This window comes from Stegastes partitus, unplaced genomic scaffold (assembly GCF_000690725.1).
Source record: "Stegastes partitus isolate 25-593 unplaced genomic scaffold, Stegastes_partitus-1.0.2 Scaffold3629, whole genome shotgun sequence".
Taxonomy (NCBI): domain Eukaryota; kingdom Metazoa; phylum Chordata; class Actinopteri; family Pomacentridae; genus Stegastes; species Stegastes partitus.
Genome location: NW_007581360.1, coordinates 82,918 through 99,037, shown reverse-complemented (window position 1 = coordinate 99,037; position 16,120 = coordinate 82,918). Strand labels below are relative to the sequence as shown.

Here is a 16,120-nt window from a genome sequence, read left to right as displayed (position 1 = left end):
ATTCATAAGGCATACCCCCACCCCCACCCCCCAAAAAAACTTAATATACTAATTATAATATCAAAATAAAAGCTTGTGACTACATGGGCACTTCAGTACTACAAATTTCAGTGTCTCAGTCTTCTGGAGATTATAAAAGCTGTCATACTGTGTAGCATTTGTGAGCTTTGAGAAAAGGCCAGAGGTTAGATTAAAGCAAAAGTTTGACATTTTAGAAAATACACTTAATTGCTTCCTGATGGAAAGCAGTCAGCGGCTGGTTACCTTAGCTTCGTATGAAGGCTGGAAACAGCGAGAAGCGGCTCTCCTGACTGTCCAAAAGTAATAAAATCCACCTACTGACACCTCGAAAGTTCACTCAGAAGACTATTTTTTTCTGAAGAGACTGCAGGAAAAGTGCTGGTAGCAGGAAACAGCTCACCACCTGCAAAACGGCACGTTGTTGAGTTGACGCTTGAGCTTTAGAGAGAGCTACCAGGTCACTGTCGTCCCCTTTGGACGGAGCCAGACGAGCTGTTTCTCACTATTTCTAGTCAAGCAGTAACCAGCTGCTGACCGAGGCCTTGCATTTAACAGATAATCATGAGAGTGGCATGGATCTCCTTATAAAACTCTCCTGACGTAACAGGAAAAAACAAAAAGCATAGTTCTAACAATGTCTAACTATTGCTTTTGATATTAAACGTAACATTTTGTTTTCGGCTCCAGCTGTCAGCGTTGAATCGGTAGATGAGAGGACTTTTCCTGCAGAGATTCATGTAATATCAGAACAACTTCATCAAGGCACATTGTGTGTGTTTTTGTGTGACGAGTGAGACCCTGCATTTATAAAATTGGGCAAAATATATTTCCATATGTATATATATATATATATATATGTGTGTGTATATAATGTTTTGTAGCTAACATGGGATCAAGACATAACTGCAGTCATTGGTTTTACAAATTATGGCAAAAGTACAGCATGGTTCGACGTGGATTTCCATACTATCTAAGAACCTCAGCGAGGAGGCCATGCATTTTTCAGTAGGATCTTAAAACAAGGCACAGGAAGGGAGGGAGCGGAGAATTCAATTTGCATTGCAAGCGCTGTCACAGGTCCTGCTGTTCCTGCACCCGTTCATCCTTCAGAAACTCCACAGCCACATTACAATCCAATCCCAACCTTACAGTTTTGAAACAGCACTTGTAAATAACTCAATAGCCTATGTACAGATTTACAAAAAAATATCTCTGTTACCCCGGACAAAAAATAAAATGCGAGCAACAAGGAGGTAATGAGAGCAAAACAAACCACAGCAGAGACAAACATTCCTCTCCGATATTCTCCATGCCTTGTGCCGAAAAAAAATCTGTGCAATGCCCAGAACAGTTAGTGTTAGCTCACTGGTTGACGTGTCGACACAGTGGTTTGAGTTTTCCTTTCTGACGTGGTGTCGTCAGCTGATTTGTAGCTGCTCCAACAAGCTTGCCAAACACAGCTCCGTCGGCCTTCAGCACAGGGACACTGAAGGGAGCAGAAAAACCTGTATGATAGCGCCACACTCAAGTCTAAAGCTCATCTCGAGCAGCAAAAGCAAAGAGGAGCAGAGCCCGAGAACCTCTGCATGCACTGCACCGCCTCTGTCGCAGGCCGCATTTAAGAGGAAACAAGCCAAAGAGATCAGCTCGGATGCAGAAGCTAACTAGCGGCCTTGGACGGTGTGCCGTCGGCGTCGCCGCTGCAACAGGGCGTGCTGCCGGTTTTGGCCACGGTGCAGCCGCTGGTTTCTGTGCTGTCGCCGCTGCAGGGGCTGGCGGGCGCAGAAACACTCTGGCCACGTTGTCGCTTCCTGTTCAGTTCCTCCCATTTGGCCCTGTTGGCGTTGATCATGTCAAGCATCGGCTGAAGTTTAGGATTCAATTTGACCAGAGTCTAGAGAGACAAAGACAAAAAGGGATGAAGGAGAAAGATGAGAATAAACTCAAGTGCAATTTATGTACGACTTTTAAATGCTACAGTTTGGGGTTAAAGGGTCAAATGCAATGGGGAAAAACACTGTCAGCCTAAAGAGCAGTTCAGCGTGATTTATGAAAAATACGCAGTGTGAGATAACATGTTCAACACTATGATAACCTACGATGAATAAATAAAAACTGAAGTTTGCATATTAGCTTTACAATTCCCAGGTTTTTCCTCTGTAATAGACACACTGCTAACATAGACGCCAAAACGTTAATACAGACAATAAGTCAAAAAATAAACAGCAGCTTTAGCAAATGGAGCGAATTGCATGTAGGAAAAAAAAGTAATAGAAGTATTTGCGATGCGCAAGAATGTGCAAATGTAAGAACTGTTTGCAGGAGAATGTACAAATTTGCATATCACATTGTGTAAACCAGTGGCTCTCAAACTTTTTGAGCCACGACCCCAAAGATAACATAAGTTTGTGTTCGTGATCCCCCAATTTGAATTTTTAATATGTCATGAGTAAAACTTTGATGTTCATGCATTAAAAATTAATGTGTTAATTCCACAGATTAATGTCTTCACATTATTAACATGTTAATTTTCTTTTGAACTGAATTTATTTCAAACAAGTGAAAGGGAAAAAATATGTAAAAACAAAAGAAAATACTTTTTTAAAGAGCATCAAAAAGAGCAAAATAATAATAATAATATCGCATAATCAAATCATAATATGAACAAGTTCAAAAAAGGACTGGGAAGAAGTGTACACTTTTAATTTTGACAGCCCTAATACTAATTTATTTGATAAATGTAGGTTTTTGTTGTTTTTTTTTTTTTTTTTTACAATGATCTGGCGCCCCCCTGAAAGTAGTCCTGACCCCCAGTTTGAGACCCACTGGTGTAAACGACTTAAAGCTTTGCATTAACATTGAGTCAGTGTCTCGAGTGTCTATGGTGGAGGGAGAGAGGCAGCATTTTCACAATTTTCACAATTTCTGGATGGAATAAATTATCAGCATAGTTTATGTGTTAATCCTTTAAAAAAAAAAAAAAAAAAAAAATCTTAAACTCTATTCATAAGTGCACTGAGCTGTTTCATAACCCAAACAAAGGTGATAAAGTAAAATTACAGATCTTTTAGCTTCATTTATACGGCTACATTTACAAATTACTTATACTGGTATACTGATGCTGCTCTCAATTATGTTTTTATACAAAACAACTTCTTTAGCTACAAGTTGAGAAGCAAATAAAAAGTCATTTTTTCTTACTGTTGAGCAAAGTAAATATTTTTTCACATAGATATTTAAGACCTTTTATGGGAATTTAAAACAATCTTCTACTTGGTGGTCTTCAAAGAACACTCTTTTTTTTTCTAAAAAACTGTACGCCTTCGTTCTGTAAATGTAATGTGATGGTAATACACGAGGCTGGGGCAAGAGAAGCAGCACATTATTCATCAAACGCATTATATGAGCAAAACAAATGAAACAATGTGGAGGGAACACCCAAGTACAATAACGGCAACATACAGCCGGTTGATAGCTGCAGTCCATTAAATGGCTGCTCCTTAAAGATTAGCAGCACATGTATGACTGAGATTAGTCGCCTTTGTCATTTCTTTTGCGTTGAACTGTAAGTGGCAGTCAAAGCTGTCAGCCACCGTTTAATAAATCACCTCTGTTCTTCTAACGCCGTCCGTTGTGACTGCTGGATTTCCAGAGAAGTCGGTGTAATTACTTATTGTTTCATTAACCCTGTTTGATATGGAAATATAACATGTCTGAATGAGAAAACTTTCCCTCTACACCTATGTAGGAGACGTATGCTGAGCCTTTGTAATAACGACTTGAATAAATATGTATGCAAGTGCTGCACGCCTACACCGGGGATTGTGTATTGTATGCATTAAAAGGAAATCAAATCTTTTGTAGCACTTGGGGAAAACGCAGCTAATCACACCTACAAATTAACTGAGCTTTAAATGCAGGCGGGCAATTTAAGATGCGTTTACATTCAGAGGGTGTGTTTTGCCAAATCATATGAACAATTAAAAAAGCTCGAGTAGGCGTTGGACGCAGCTCTGTGACGTGGCCGAGTTCAGACACCGAGCCTGTTCTCTTTATTAAAAAAACAGCCACCGGCCTACTTTAGATTATGAGGAATTCATAATATATGTTGTAATATGGGGCTCAATAATTCTGAATATTGTATTCGCCGTGTGCCACTAATTATGAAGCCGTTCACCTGTGCTGCTGAGAAACATTAGAGCGCTGCATGGATTTCCATTTCCGTGATTTGAGGAAAAGTCAATGTCCGTCTCTGCAGTCAGATCGCTTCAGTTGGGCTCCTGTTTTCTGTGTTTCCGCACAGATCCAGTCTAACATGTGAGCTACATCACATGGTGAAGTAATATTTATTATGATGTAATACAGAAGTGAAACCATTGACTGATTTTAGAAAGTTTGTGTGACCATCAAATGAGCATTTCAGCAATTCTTCATGCAACATTTGTTAGTTTTAGCTTCTCAGAAGTGATGTAAATGATCATGTGTGATTGATGTTTGACTAATTTTGGACTGTTGACAACAAGACATCAACTTGGGCTTCAAGATAGGGACACCGCCTACATTCTCTGCCATTTGTTATGTTAAATTTGGGTATTTTTTAGATGCTTTCTTTCATTTTTTTTGTACTAGAACAGTCAATCGTACCCAAGAGATGCAATTCAGCAGCTCATATTTTATGTCATTCACTGTAACGTATACTTCTTTGTTTCATGTGGTGCTGATATGTTGATATTTAATGTCAGTGAGGAAGGTCTTTGACTGGTTATATGTTTCATCAATCAAACATTTAACTGATTAATCAGTGCTGTGAAATAATTGCCCATGTAGAAATGAGTATGTGTTCATCTTCTCACTGAATGTGGCCAACATCGAGCTGTAAATTTCAAAGTTCAGATGAGATTTGTGGGCTAAATAAAAAAAGGGGTTTTCTAAAGCAGAACAATTTCCCCTCTTTCTCCGCTGCCTAAACCCTCTGTGGGGCATCATCACCGGTTTGCGCGGCATCATTATTCCACTGAGGTGGATTCAGAAGAAGAGAGACTGTCATATGGTGGGGTATAAAGATGGAAGGTTATATAATGGGGGGATTAATATTCCACAAAGTAGCGAGCCACCACCAGGAGAAGGAGATCAGCGAGATCAAGAACGAGATCTCTTCCGCCCACGGACAAAAAACCCTGCCGCCTCTGAACTTCCTCTGTTCTCCCCCTTGCAAGTTTAATTGGCAGCAGCATGATCGCGAGCTCCATATCTGCATTCTCCAAACATCAGCCTTTTACACGAGCCAGCGTGGAGACAAACCCCCCACGCAGACAACACACACCGCTTTGATGCTTTTTATCTACACTACACAGACAGCAACAATGGCGAAGCCCGAGCTGGGCGAAAGATTAGCCCGCTCTAACTTTTTGGACACGGATCCTGGGATAATTCGGCGGATGTGGAGATGACCTGTAGTTTGTTTTTCTGTTCGTTATGGCCGGGAGGGATGTGTGTGTGTGCAGCAGGACGGCCAGAAGGAGAGGAGAGGTCTTGCTGGGTAGTTTAACAGCACAAAAGTGGAGGAAATCAACCAGTGCTGTATGAATGAATGATTTATTTTATCCTTGACTCCTTTCACTATTCCTCTTCTGTCTGACTTTCATGAATTTAACTCCAACACGCCTCATCTCTTAACAGACCTGATCTCCTCACTAAGTCTGCCTGCTTCTTCCTCCCACACAGCCGCCGATGCTGCCGGCGGTGGGAGGGGCAGAGGAGGCTCTGTTGATGTCATTCGGGAAACACACACACACACACACACACACAATACTTTACCAGCAAGGACACAGTATAGATTTCCTTTAATTCCCTCAAAGATAACCTCTAGCTCTAAATCTGACCCTAATATTTGCTCAGCCAGGATCCTTCAATAAGATCAGCCTCATTTTCGGTGTGTCCAAAGCAAAGCATGTGTCCATCTTTGCTAATTTCATTACAGTATAGCGAAGCCCAAAGTCCACTGTCTTACAGAGGGGGCTTCATCCCGACTTACATCACAGCTCTATTCACACTACCTCTTGAGCTTTCTCGCAGTCAGAAAGAAGTGCACACTTACTCTGCTATTCTCAAAAGAACAAGATGCAACCTTGAAGTTGTTCCAGAGCTTTCAATAAAAAAAAAAAAAAAAGCATTTCTTTCTCAGAGAGAAAGCTGCAAAGAAAGTCGAATTGTTGTCGGTGACAGTTTCATTGCTGGCGTCAGTGGGGGGGGGACAATAACGGAGGAAGGACAGCGACTACTGATGTCAGAGGCGGATGTGTGACAAGCGCCACGCAGCGAAGGCCAGAGAGCAGTTAATCTTCATGCGTTTACCTCGTACAGCGGCGCACAAATTCCATCAATCCACTCCAGCTGAAGCCCCGGCAACTCGTCCTTCCTGTTTCGGTCAAAGATGGCCTGAAACACAAAAGGCAGAATTTTTATTTACAATCTACGTTTGTGTTCACGCTGAAGAGAACCAAACGAGTCAGGCTTCCGGTGGCTAAAGTGCAGCTGTGCCCGCTTTGCTTGGAGAAAATCCTCCTTCAGCTCTCAAGACAACTGAGTTTATTTTCTATTCTCCCTCATTCTTCTGCAGCCTGAACTTAAGAGGCTCCACTGAGGCTGTGCTTCAGAGATAGTTACCGGGCTACGACTTAGAAGTTAATATTTAATTTCCAACACCCACACACAGAGCGGTAAAGGTTTGACACAAGCAGCAGACCTGAGGCTACTGAATTAGTTATTTCAGAGGGGAGGCAATGTGGCCTGGCTCGATTACTCAACAGCCATTAATTGCACGCAGAAAGCTGTTGGCTTCCCTCTTTTAAGGACTCGTAACGCAGTTCACCCTCAAGAACTCCTCCGTCAAACAGACAGCACTCTTCTGTTGGCTGTTCTGAATGAAGACAAACATCTTCATAAGGACCAAAGTCTCTCTTTGAGTTTATTGCTCTGCTATTTTTACACCTATTAGAGAAAAAAAAGTATTTTCTTGACTCTCAGCAATTCAAGGCAAGCCAAAGCGCCAACATACCAAAATAGTCTGTGTGTGTGTGGAGCTGAGAGAATAGAAAGGTCAGTGTTTGCTCTGAATCCATCGCAGAAGGGGTTTTCTTTAAGAATGACTGTCCACGCTTTGCTCTTGGCACAGCAGCGAGGCAGCGGAGCGGTCAAGCTGACCACACACTTTTGTCCACGCCGTGAGACACCAGCTCTCATGTTTCCTCAACAGTCAGTGTGTTTTAGAAAATATATCTTCGGCATCGTCAGCGCTCGGAGGTCGCGGAGGTGAGAGAAACTGCAAAAAGCACAAAACCAGAGGCTGTTTGATTTACTCACCGAGGGCGTGAGCTTCAGCTCCAATCTTTCTCTGTCGCCCTGCTCGAAGAACTCGCTCGTCACCAGCTCTGCCACCTGAAGAGGGAGAAGAGGTTTGCAGAGGGCAGCAACGTTTGTGGATATTCAGTCAGTCTCCGAGTTATCTTCTCGGGTGACAGTTTCATTGATAAAATTTGTGGATTTCAATCAGGGTAGAGCAGGAAATCCTCACAACTTTGAAGCTGTAGCAAGAAAATCTTTGGCAGTTTTGCATGAAAATGGCTTAAACGATCAACAAATCGGTTTATTCCTCTCTGCTTTTTCGAAATACATCCACAGATTTCTCTACTTATATGATTTACATGAGAGTGTTTCTGTCACCTTGCGGGATATTTCCCAGGGCTTAGTCACAGCACCGAGGTCACATGCCGTCATCATCATGGATCTGAGAAGAAGACAGATTTATATAGTGCTAATAATATTCATCATATTCAAGCTCACATACATTCCATGCCACCCACTTCCAAAGACACACACGCCACTACCTGCACATGTCTCTGTGACCCTTCACGTTCCAGTTGTACTCTCCTTTGCTGACCAGCTCGAAGAACATGTTTCTGTTCCTGAAGGGAAAACAGGGGAAATCTTTACATGCTGGTGTAAGTTGCATTAAATCCACAAGGGGGCGGTAAAACCTAAAGGAAGCCAACAAACCCACAGTAAACAGTATCCAGAGAGCTATCAGGGAGCTTGATTGTAAAAACGTGTCAGAGCTCTGGACACTGTGGACACCTCGCACAGTTTAATAAGCAGCGCGTTACATACTCAAAGTAAAGAGTGAGGTCCGTGGCCAGGATGGACTGTTTCAACAGCTGCATGAGGTCGCTGTACTCTGTGGACGAGAGGTTGGAGAAGATATTGTGACCCTGTGGAGACACATACAGAGATAACGTGATACAGGCAACATATGGGACCACAGTTCCTGCATGAATTATTGATTACATGTACCACGCAGGCTTTTGTAATACCTGTTACGTAGCTCTGTTTGGGGTAAGTAACAGGTGAAGTGAGTGCTGTTTGACATGCAGCTGACAAGATGCTGGCATGAAATCTTTTAAGACAAGTCATTACTTAAAATGTGTCGTTCGTGCATTTATTTTCAGTTAAACCAAGATAAAATACAGTCAGATTTTATTCACAAATATCTTATAGCTTCAGATAATCCAGGCTCACGGCTCCACACAAAGTTACAATAACTGATAAATAGCTCCTCTAAAGGACGACGTTACAGCACGCTCATTATTTCCATGTCAAAATAAGCACTTGAGATGTATCGCAGGGACAAAGGAGGCTATTTTCATCTTTGTTAAAGAGTTTTGTGCATACGCAGAGTAAATTATAGTCCGGATCCAGACCTCTGAACTGCTGACCACATGTAGGATTTTTTTTTTGTCAATGATTCAAAGCCAAAAAACAAATTTAAAAAAATGTAATATTAATGTAATAAAAACAATGGCAACTCAGTCAAACTGTCAAGCTTTGGAAACTAGTAATCTATTCTGAAAGGAAACTTTAAAATATGCTGTAAATTCTTCTTATCTTCATGTTGCGATTAAGTATTTTTCAGGCCAGACAAATCCAAACAACAGCGAGTCCACCATCTTGAATTCTCGCCACCATCACTTGAGAGAAGCAGTTGAGGTTAAGTTGAGCTGAGTAACTCCTGCTGCTTTAGTCACAGACATTCCTGCTGCCGCCTTCATAACACGAGGCTTCACAGAGTTGGCTCTACTTTTAGTTTACAGGCCTTTTTTCAAAGCAGACATTTTAAGTCGGACACACACGAGTGCTACTGGCAGCGTTAATGGCGGCTCTGTTCTGATCAAATATCCCAGTAAGTTATAAGAGTTTGACGGTGAACGATATCAGAGCTGTGGGCAAAATCGCTATTTATTTACGATAGCGTCCTACATTACTGTTTGGCAACTGGGTGTGAAATTTATGCTTAATATAATGCCTTCACAGATTTACTCAATGGCAAAAAAGTAGCATCAGTGGCAGGTCTGCTACTTTCTGCTTTTCCTTTTTAAAGAGTGGAAATAGCTGCTGTGAGCCGTCTGTGACAAACAAACAGCTGCGTGACGTCAGATAATTTTCTTGAAGTTATACCACTTGAATTAAAATCAGAATTCAGATTTTACAACTGACAAACTCACCAAACACACGAGTTAAAAACAAGGTCTACCTGTGAATTTGGCAATATTTACATGTAAAATGATTCCCCTGAACAGAAAGTTAGAGCTGATGTGTTAACTCTCTTTGCTGCTAGCTGTTAATCACAATCACAGAGAGAGTCTTCTTCCTGAAGGAGGCAGGGACCAAGTGGAGAATTTAGTTTGAGTCTAGAGGTTTGAGTCTACATTGACGGCTGCAAGCACAATCCTTTTTTAAATTGTCCGTCTATGGGAAAGCCATGTTTCATCCACTCAGTGGTGGGTCGTCAGGGACAGGAAGGTCTTCTCTGCTGGCCCAATCAAAATCACTGACTTACATTGGAATATTTTCCCATTATTCTTTTTACATTATTCCCAATGCTCTATTATATGTTTATATTGCAGCTTTTGTCCAATCATATTTCAGCCATCATGTGTTGCCAGGGTCACAGAAATCTTCCCTGAGGCCTTCACAATCAAAAGTGTAGGCACCTGTAGCTAAAAATGCATTGCTATGAAACTGTTGAATTAACCAATCAGATTTAGAGTTGGTGGTCCCAGGTCCAGCTAGCTGGCTTACGATGACATCAGCACTTTCACGTCCTCTGATTGGATGGTCAGAGAGCTCAGCCAAAGCTAGCGATTTGTATCTGTAACGACCTACACAAGCAAAAACTTTATCGTAAAAGTATTGCTTTTTTTAAAAGTTAACCAAGCAGACATTCTCAACCTTAAAGCGACTTAAAACTTATGCCAGAAACACCACTTTCAGCATTAGCCTCCATGGAGATAGAACAAGACTTATTGTTGGAAGTGAAACACACACATTGCCTGCTCAACTGAGTGATTGAACTCTTTATGATGAAAGAAAGGAGGATGGAGTTTGTGTTCAAATAATCACAGATTTTGGTGAGTAAAATATATTTTTTTGTCATTTTATTGGGTTGATATTGATGCTCATTCTCGCCGTCTGCAATGCAACGTCCTGCTATACTGCCTTTCTGCATAGTACTGATGGTTTCTGTAGCCGTGGCATCATAATGACGGTGCTAAGAGGTGTTTTGATTCAGGTAGGACGCCACTGAAGGCCCAGGAGTAAAATGCACAGACCGCCACTGCATCCCCTGATATAAAGACAGCCGTTCAACGCTCCATCTGTTAGAGATTTTGCTTTTCCTGCGATGACATTGTTATAATACAGCTGAACAGATCAGAGCAGTGGAGGAGGAGAGCCAGCAGCTCGCCAGCACCTCTTAATAAGTAAGCAACACATCTCACGTCATCATTAAAGCGGGCCTCCCCCACCGCCTTCAGCATGTATTATACATTCATTCACCACTTAGGCACTCTCCTCTCAAAGATGGTTTGGAAATTAGCAAAGATCTTAAAAACTGTATAACCTCCACACATATTTCCCCCTTCAAAACACAGAGAAGGCTAAAAATGGCGCCAACACTCCCTCCATCAGCTCATGGTTTCCCATGAAATATTGAACCACGTAACAGCAGAAGCACAAAGGACGTCTCTCATTCTGTCACAACTGGAGCAGAAGAAGAAGAAGAAGAAGAAGAAGAAGGAGGGAGGCGAGTCAAACAGGCGGCGAGAACGACTGGGAGGAAACGGAGAGATACAAAGGAGGCGAGCCACGTTTAAAAGTTTACACTTTTATTAATGGTTTGCCTGGCGGATTTAAATCGTGAGCCTCCTCTTCTTCTCGAATTAGGCACACTATTCATTTATATGCTAATGAAGCGAGGACGACGGTGGCGGTTCAACCCCAGTATCAACACACGCCATTATGATATTCCAAGCAAACATTTGTCAGCTTACTGTGTTGTCAGCACGGCGATAATGAAGCCACTGAAACCGACTACTGCTAAGCCTCGTCTCAGCTGCTCCCTCAAAACGCCTTCAATTACAACTTCGTGAAACCCAGTCACCTGGTAAAATGTCTCTCTCTACCAATTACCACCGAATCTATCATCTCTGTAATTACATTGATTTGAGGGCAGCAACGAGCTATTGGTTTACTCGCTCGCATGTATCAGATACCGAGGCACCACATGGCTGCCTTCAAGCGTTGTGAGCACAAACTCACTAATTTTTTCTAATGGAAACTGGCCTTTAGCAGTTTGGTTTTTTTGTTTTAGTATTTTAGATGGCTTAAAAATAAAGTGAGAGATACAGTAAGAAGTGTACTCGTTTTGCCTCGTCAAGAGTGTAGTCATGGTACAATGGTCACATGACTTTAAAGGAATACTTTGGGGAAATGTGCTTATTTGCTTTCTTGCTGACATTTAGATGTGAAGATCAATAGCACTCTCACTGGAAACACTACGACACAGATTGTCTGTCTTTGTGCGGATATTTTTAGTGATTCAGTTCCACCCTTGTGATGATGACAAGATAGCAGGAAAGCACTTCAAGAAATGGTGCAATCCCCCCTTTTCTCAAGCACTTTTTGTGTTACCTTTGAACAAAAAACTAGTTGTTTGTTTCCAGTCTTCGTGCTAAGCTAAGCTAAGCGACGTGTCTATCAAATTTTTTGTTTTTCTTGCAGATGCTTGGAGCACTTTAGAGGTGCAGCTGAGATGCTTTATTATGGCATATCCGCTCAAGTAATATGTTGGAAGCACCTAATTTTGAAGGTGGTTTGTGCAACCAAGAGTTACTGAAAGTGAACATGTTGAGTAGAGGACTTGCTCTGGATAACTGTGAAGATGGACTTATCCAGATGTTGTGAATGAGGAAACATCTCACTGACTACTATAGTTCAAGAGCTCAGGTTGGTCTGTGTTGTATTTGTTGAACAAATTTGAACTTATTTCAGTTCTACGCAAACAAAACAGAAAACTAAGCATGCACCACTTAGTGCGGTTAACGGTTAATCGATTAGTTGTTTAGTTGTCAGCTGTTCAGTTAATCTGATGATTGATTAGTAAGTTTGAATTTTTTTTTTTTTAAGAACAAAAGGTCTCTAGGGCTGCAGGGTGGCACAGTTGGTAGCACTGTTGCCTCGCAGCAAGAAGGTTGCCGGTTCGCGTCCCGGTGGGGGCACCGGAATCTTTCTGCGTGGAGTTTGCATGTTCTCCCCGTGCAGCGTGGGTTCTCTCCGGGTTCTCCGGCTTCCTCCCACAAGGTCCAAAAACATGTAGAGGTTAATTGGTGATTCTAAATTGTCCGTAGGTGTGAATGTGTGTGTGCTTGGTTGTCTGTCTCTAAGTGTAGCCCTGTGATAGACTGGTGACCTGTCCAGGGTGTCCCCTGCCTTCGCCCTAAGTTGGCTGGGATAGGCTCCAGCTCCCCCATGACCCTAGTGAGGATTAAGCGGTGTATAGATAATGGATGGATGGAAAAGGTCTCTGATTCCACCTTCTTAAATTTTACTATTTTCTGGATTCTTTCTTTCTGTATGACAGTAGCCTGAATATCTTTGGCTGTGGATAAAACCAGACATTCAAGCGCTTTGCAAACCACTGATGGACATTTCTCACTATTTTCCGCCTAAACAACCGATCGATTCATTGCAACAGATTCAGTGACGTTGAAGGTAATCGTTAGTTCCAGCCCTACTCAGCACCTTGTGTTGCTGCTGGTGTTTGAAGCATAGAGTAAATATGTGGTGCTCTCACTGTAAACAACTGGAAACATTTGCTTGTTTCAGGATGACGTGTTAACTGTCTGCTGGGTGCAACTTTGTAATGAGAGTACAAACATGAGAGCGGTTTCAGGTTCACTACGGCAAGGAAACATGCGGCTGCCTTTTCCAATCTGTCAAACTATTCCTTTAAGTTAATTTAAAGACTAATAGGGAGTTTTTTTCGTAGCAGACGTTTTCGTACGTTACAGCAGGGAAAGCACAGATGTTACTAAAGTGACTGCATTGCATTTAGGCGAGCTGCTTCCAGGTGCCTGCTACTGTGCATGCTGCATCAGTACGTGTCATGGGACACGCGAGGCATCGATAACGAAATTAGTTTCACACGTGCTTTTGCTGCTATGACATTCACAATGTCTGCTGTGGAAGAGATCTATATCATGGAGAGTGTTTGCAGACTGCCAGTGCTGTGAACACTTACATGAATTTAATGCACATTTAGTTGCGAATTTTTATGTACATTCGGTTGAAGCTTGTGCAGTCCTGTACAACAGTCCAGCAATTCATGAACCTTCAGAAAAGCTCTAATGTTGAGATTTTGCTGGGAAAAAAAGTCCTTTTGGAGGCTGTACTGTATTTCTGAGAGGTGTTTCTGCTATTTTGTCCATACCATGAATATCATTGAGAGCAGGATAAATAACACAAATCCTTCTCTGCATAATGTTGCTCTTGTATCAGACCGCATTAGTTTCAACTAGTCCTACCTATATATGCACGAGGTAGCTGCATTTGCATCTTTTGGTCATTTATTCATAAAAAAGGAAGCTCAGTTGTAAAATCAATGATAAAAAACTTACGAGACACAGCAGAGAAAACACCATAAACTTTAAAAAATATGACGTCTCTCCAAGAGGAAGGAGTATTAAAGGTTTGAGAACTTGGTTGTAAATAGCGCTGGAAATCCCTTAATATGAAACATATTGCACAAATACAACATTCGGCGGTAGGCATTAGCAGAACACTGTATGGTAACTGCATTGCAGCAGATATTAAGACATAGCGCACCTCGCTCTGCAGGATCATAACAGCGTGGTTGAAGTGGTGGTGCTCCAGTGTAGCAGAGGTCCCATAAAGAAGAGCAAGAGCTGAACCCGTCCTGCAACACACACACACACACACACACACACACACACACAAAGAAGGATAATATAATCAGGATTCAACACGTGCTGAGAAACAAAGTCTGCTCTTGCCTGTGTTGCGATTCCCTCAGCAGTTCCCTCTACACTCCGTCGCTGCCTTATGGCTCAATAATAGGAGACGCTTGAGAGTCATAAGCTGAACTGTGGCTGAAACTGAAATGTTTAACATTTAATACGCTCATCATTCAATGTATATAAAAATACTTATTAAAGGTGACTGTCTTTTACTAAAGGCAGGTCTAGGCTCTTTATTAGGGTATATTCCATTGAAATATTTGAAGTCTATCTGTTATTTCTACAGTAAAAATCAACTCACGTGCAGGTTTTAGTGTTGACGATTTATCTGGGTTTTACAAATATTCCTTTTTAGCTTGTATCTTACATAGTTTCCATTGTAACTTTAGTATTACTAGTATTTACTAATATGCACACTGGATATGAACTGCAGCATGGATCATGAAGTGTTGACGTGTAGCTTTAGAGGGGTATTGAGACTGCGCACACAGCCATACTGGGTGAACAGGATTTGTTACCATTTCCATGCAAAGCCTCACAATATTTAGACAATCAATCAACAGTGTGGATTGTCCAACTCAGTCACATGACCTCAGTCCCTCTGAACACGCTCACTACTTGCTAAAAACAATCAAGACATGAAGATGTCTGCTGGTCTGCTGATGTCTTTGAGTCGCAGGTAGTCCCCGGTAATGAATTCATTTATTTAGGCTCATGTTTACGTGGCTTTTGAATATGGTGGGCCTTTACAGAAAACTATAGAAGTCCTTTGTTGGGGGACTAAACACCCTTAAATAAAATTATGATGTTTATTCTTTAAATTCAAAATCCAATGCGCTAGAGTAAATGCCAAAACAACAAAATTAGTGCTCATTCTTTCTTTCTGCAACTTTTATTGGAGAGGGAGCGATATTACGACATGACAGGATCTCATATAAAAAGTGTTTTGTATGTGTGATGGTTTTTACCCAATACAGTCAAAGTTACAGGCTATAAAGGGGAAACAGCCACTGGTAGAGATGTAGCACACTGCCACAGCCAATAAATGAAATGAAGGAGTCTCTACTTTTTTGTTCATGTGTGAATTGAGAAAATCTGCTCCTTCCCCTTTGTCATTCTAAACCAACTGGGCCAATGTAACAGTCATTCAGATTTCCAGACCATTAGGCCCCAAATAATGAACATAAACTGAAACAAACACAAAACAACAATGATTGAACTTGCAGTACTTGGATTTCAAGAGCTCCACAGCTGCTCATGAAGACCAAACATGTCAGTCAGCTGCGATGGAACCATCTCAATAAAAAACGTTTAAAGGGGCCAGAATCATTTCAGACTCACACAAAAAGCTAATTAACATGTTCCCCTAATTTGCATGATGTTTTTCTCGTTAAGTTTTTTTAATTCAGCTCACAATGATGTCTTTTTTTCCAATCTTCATTTTCAGATTCATGTTACTATAAAAACCTTGGCGAGGACGGGAAAACACTGCCTTCAAGTAATTTAATAGTAACTTTACCCAGTGAACTAAACGCGCTCCGAGTCAGCAATGTTTACAGTCTCTTCGTTAAGCAGACTCTTATATAAGCCTTAAACAACTTCCCACTTGACTCTTGCTGATCTGGGCTGGACTGCTGCAGACTGCTGCAGATGGGAAAAAAAAACACACTATAAACAGTGTGGAGGAGGCGGCGTTGATGTGTGCGTTTGGCAGCGGCGGAAAGAGAACG

The 16,120-nt window shown here is 41.6% G+C and overlaps 1 protein-coding gene across 1 annotated transcript in view; it reads right to left on the bottom strand.

The window, feature by feature from the left end:
- Window positions 1-1,681: 1,681 nt before the first annotated feature.
- The window catches only part of pde11a (phosphodiesterase 11a), a 42,771-nt gene continuing 28,332 nt past the window's right edge, over window positions 1,682-16,120 (bottom strand). The window contains exons 14-20 of the mRNA XM_008306200.1: window positions 14,239-14,329; window positions 8,188-8,288; window positions 7,908-7,985; window positions 7,744-7,807; window positions 7,384-7,458; window positions 6,376-6,459; window positions 1,682-1,915 (exon numbers count right to left, since the gene is read on the bottom strand). Of these exons, the coding sequence (XP_008304422.1) occupies window positions 1,682-1,915; window positions 6,376-6,459; window positions 7,384-7,458; window positions 7,744-7,807; window positions 7,908-7,985; window positions 8,188-8,288; window positions 14,239-14,329 (727 nt within the window). The remainder of the gene's footprint in view (window positions 1,916-6,375; window positions 6,460-7,383; window positions 7,459-7,743; window positions 7,808-7,907; window positions 7,986-8,187; window positions 8,289-14,238; window positions 14,330-16,120) is intronic.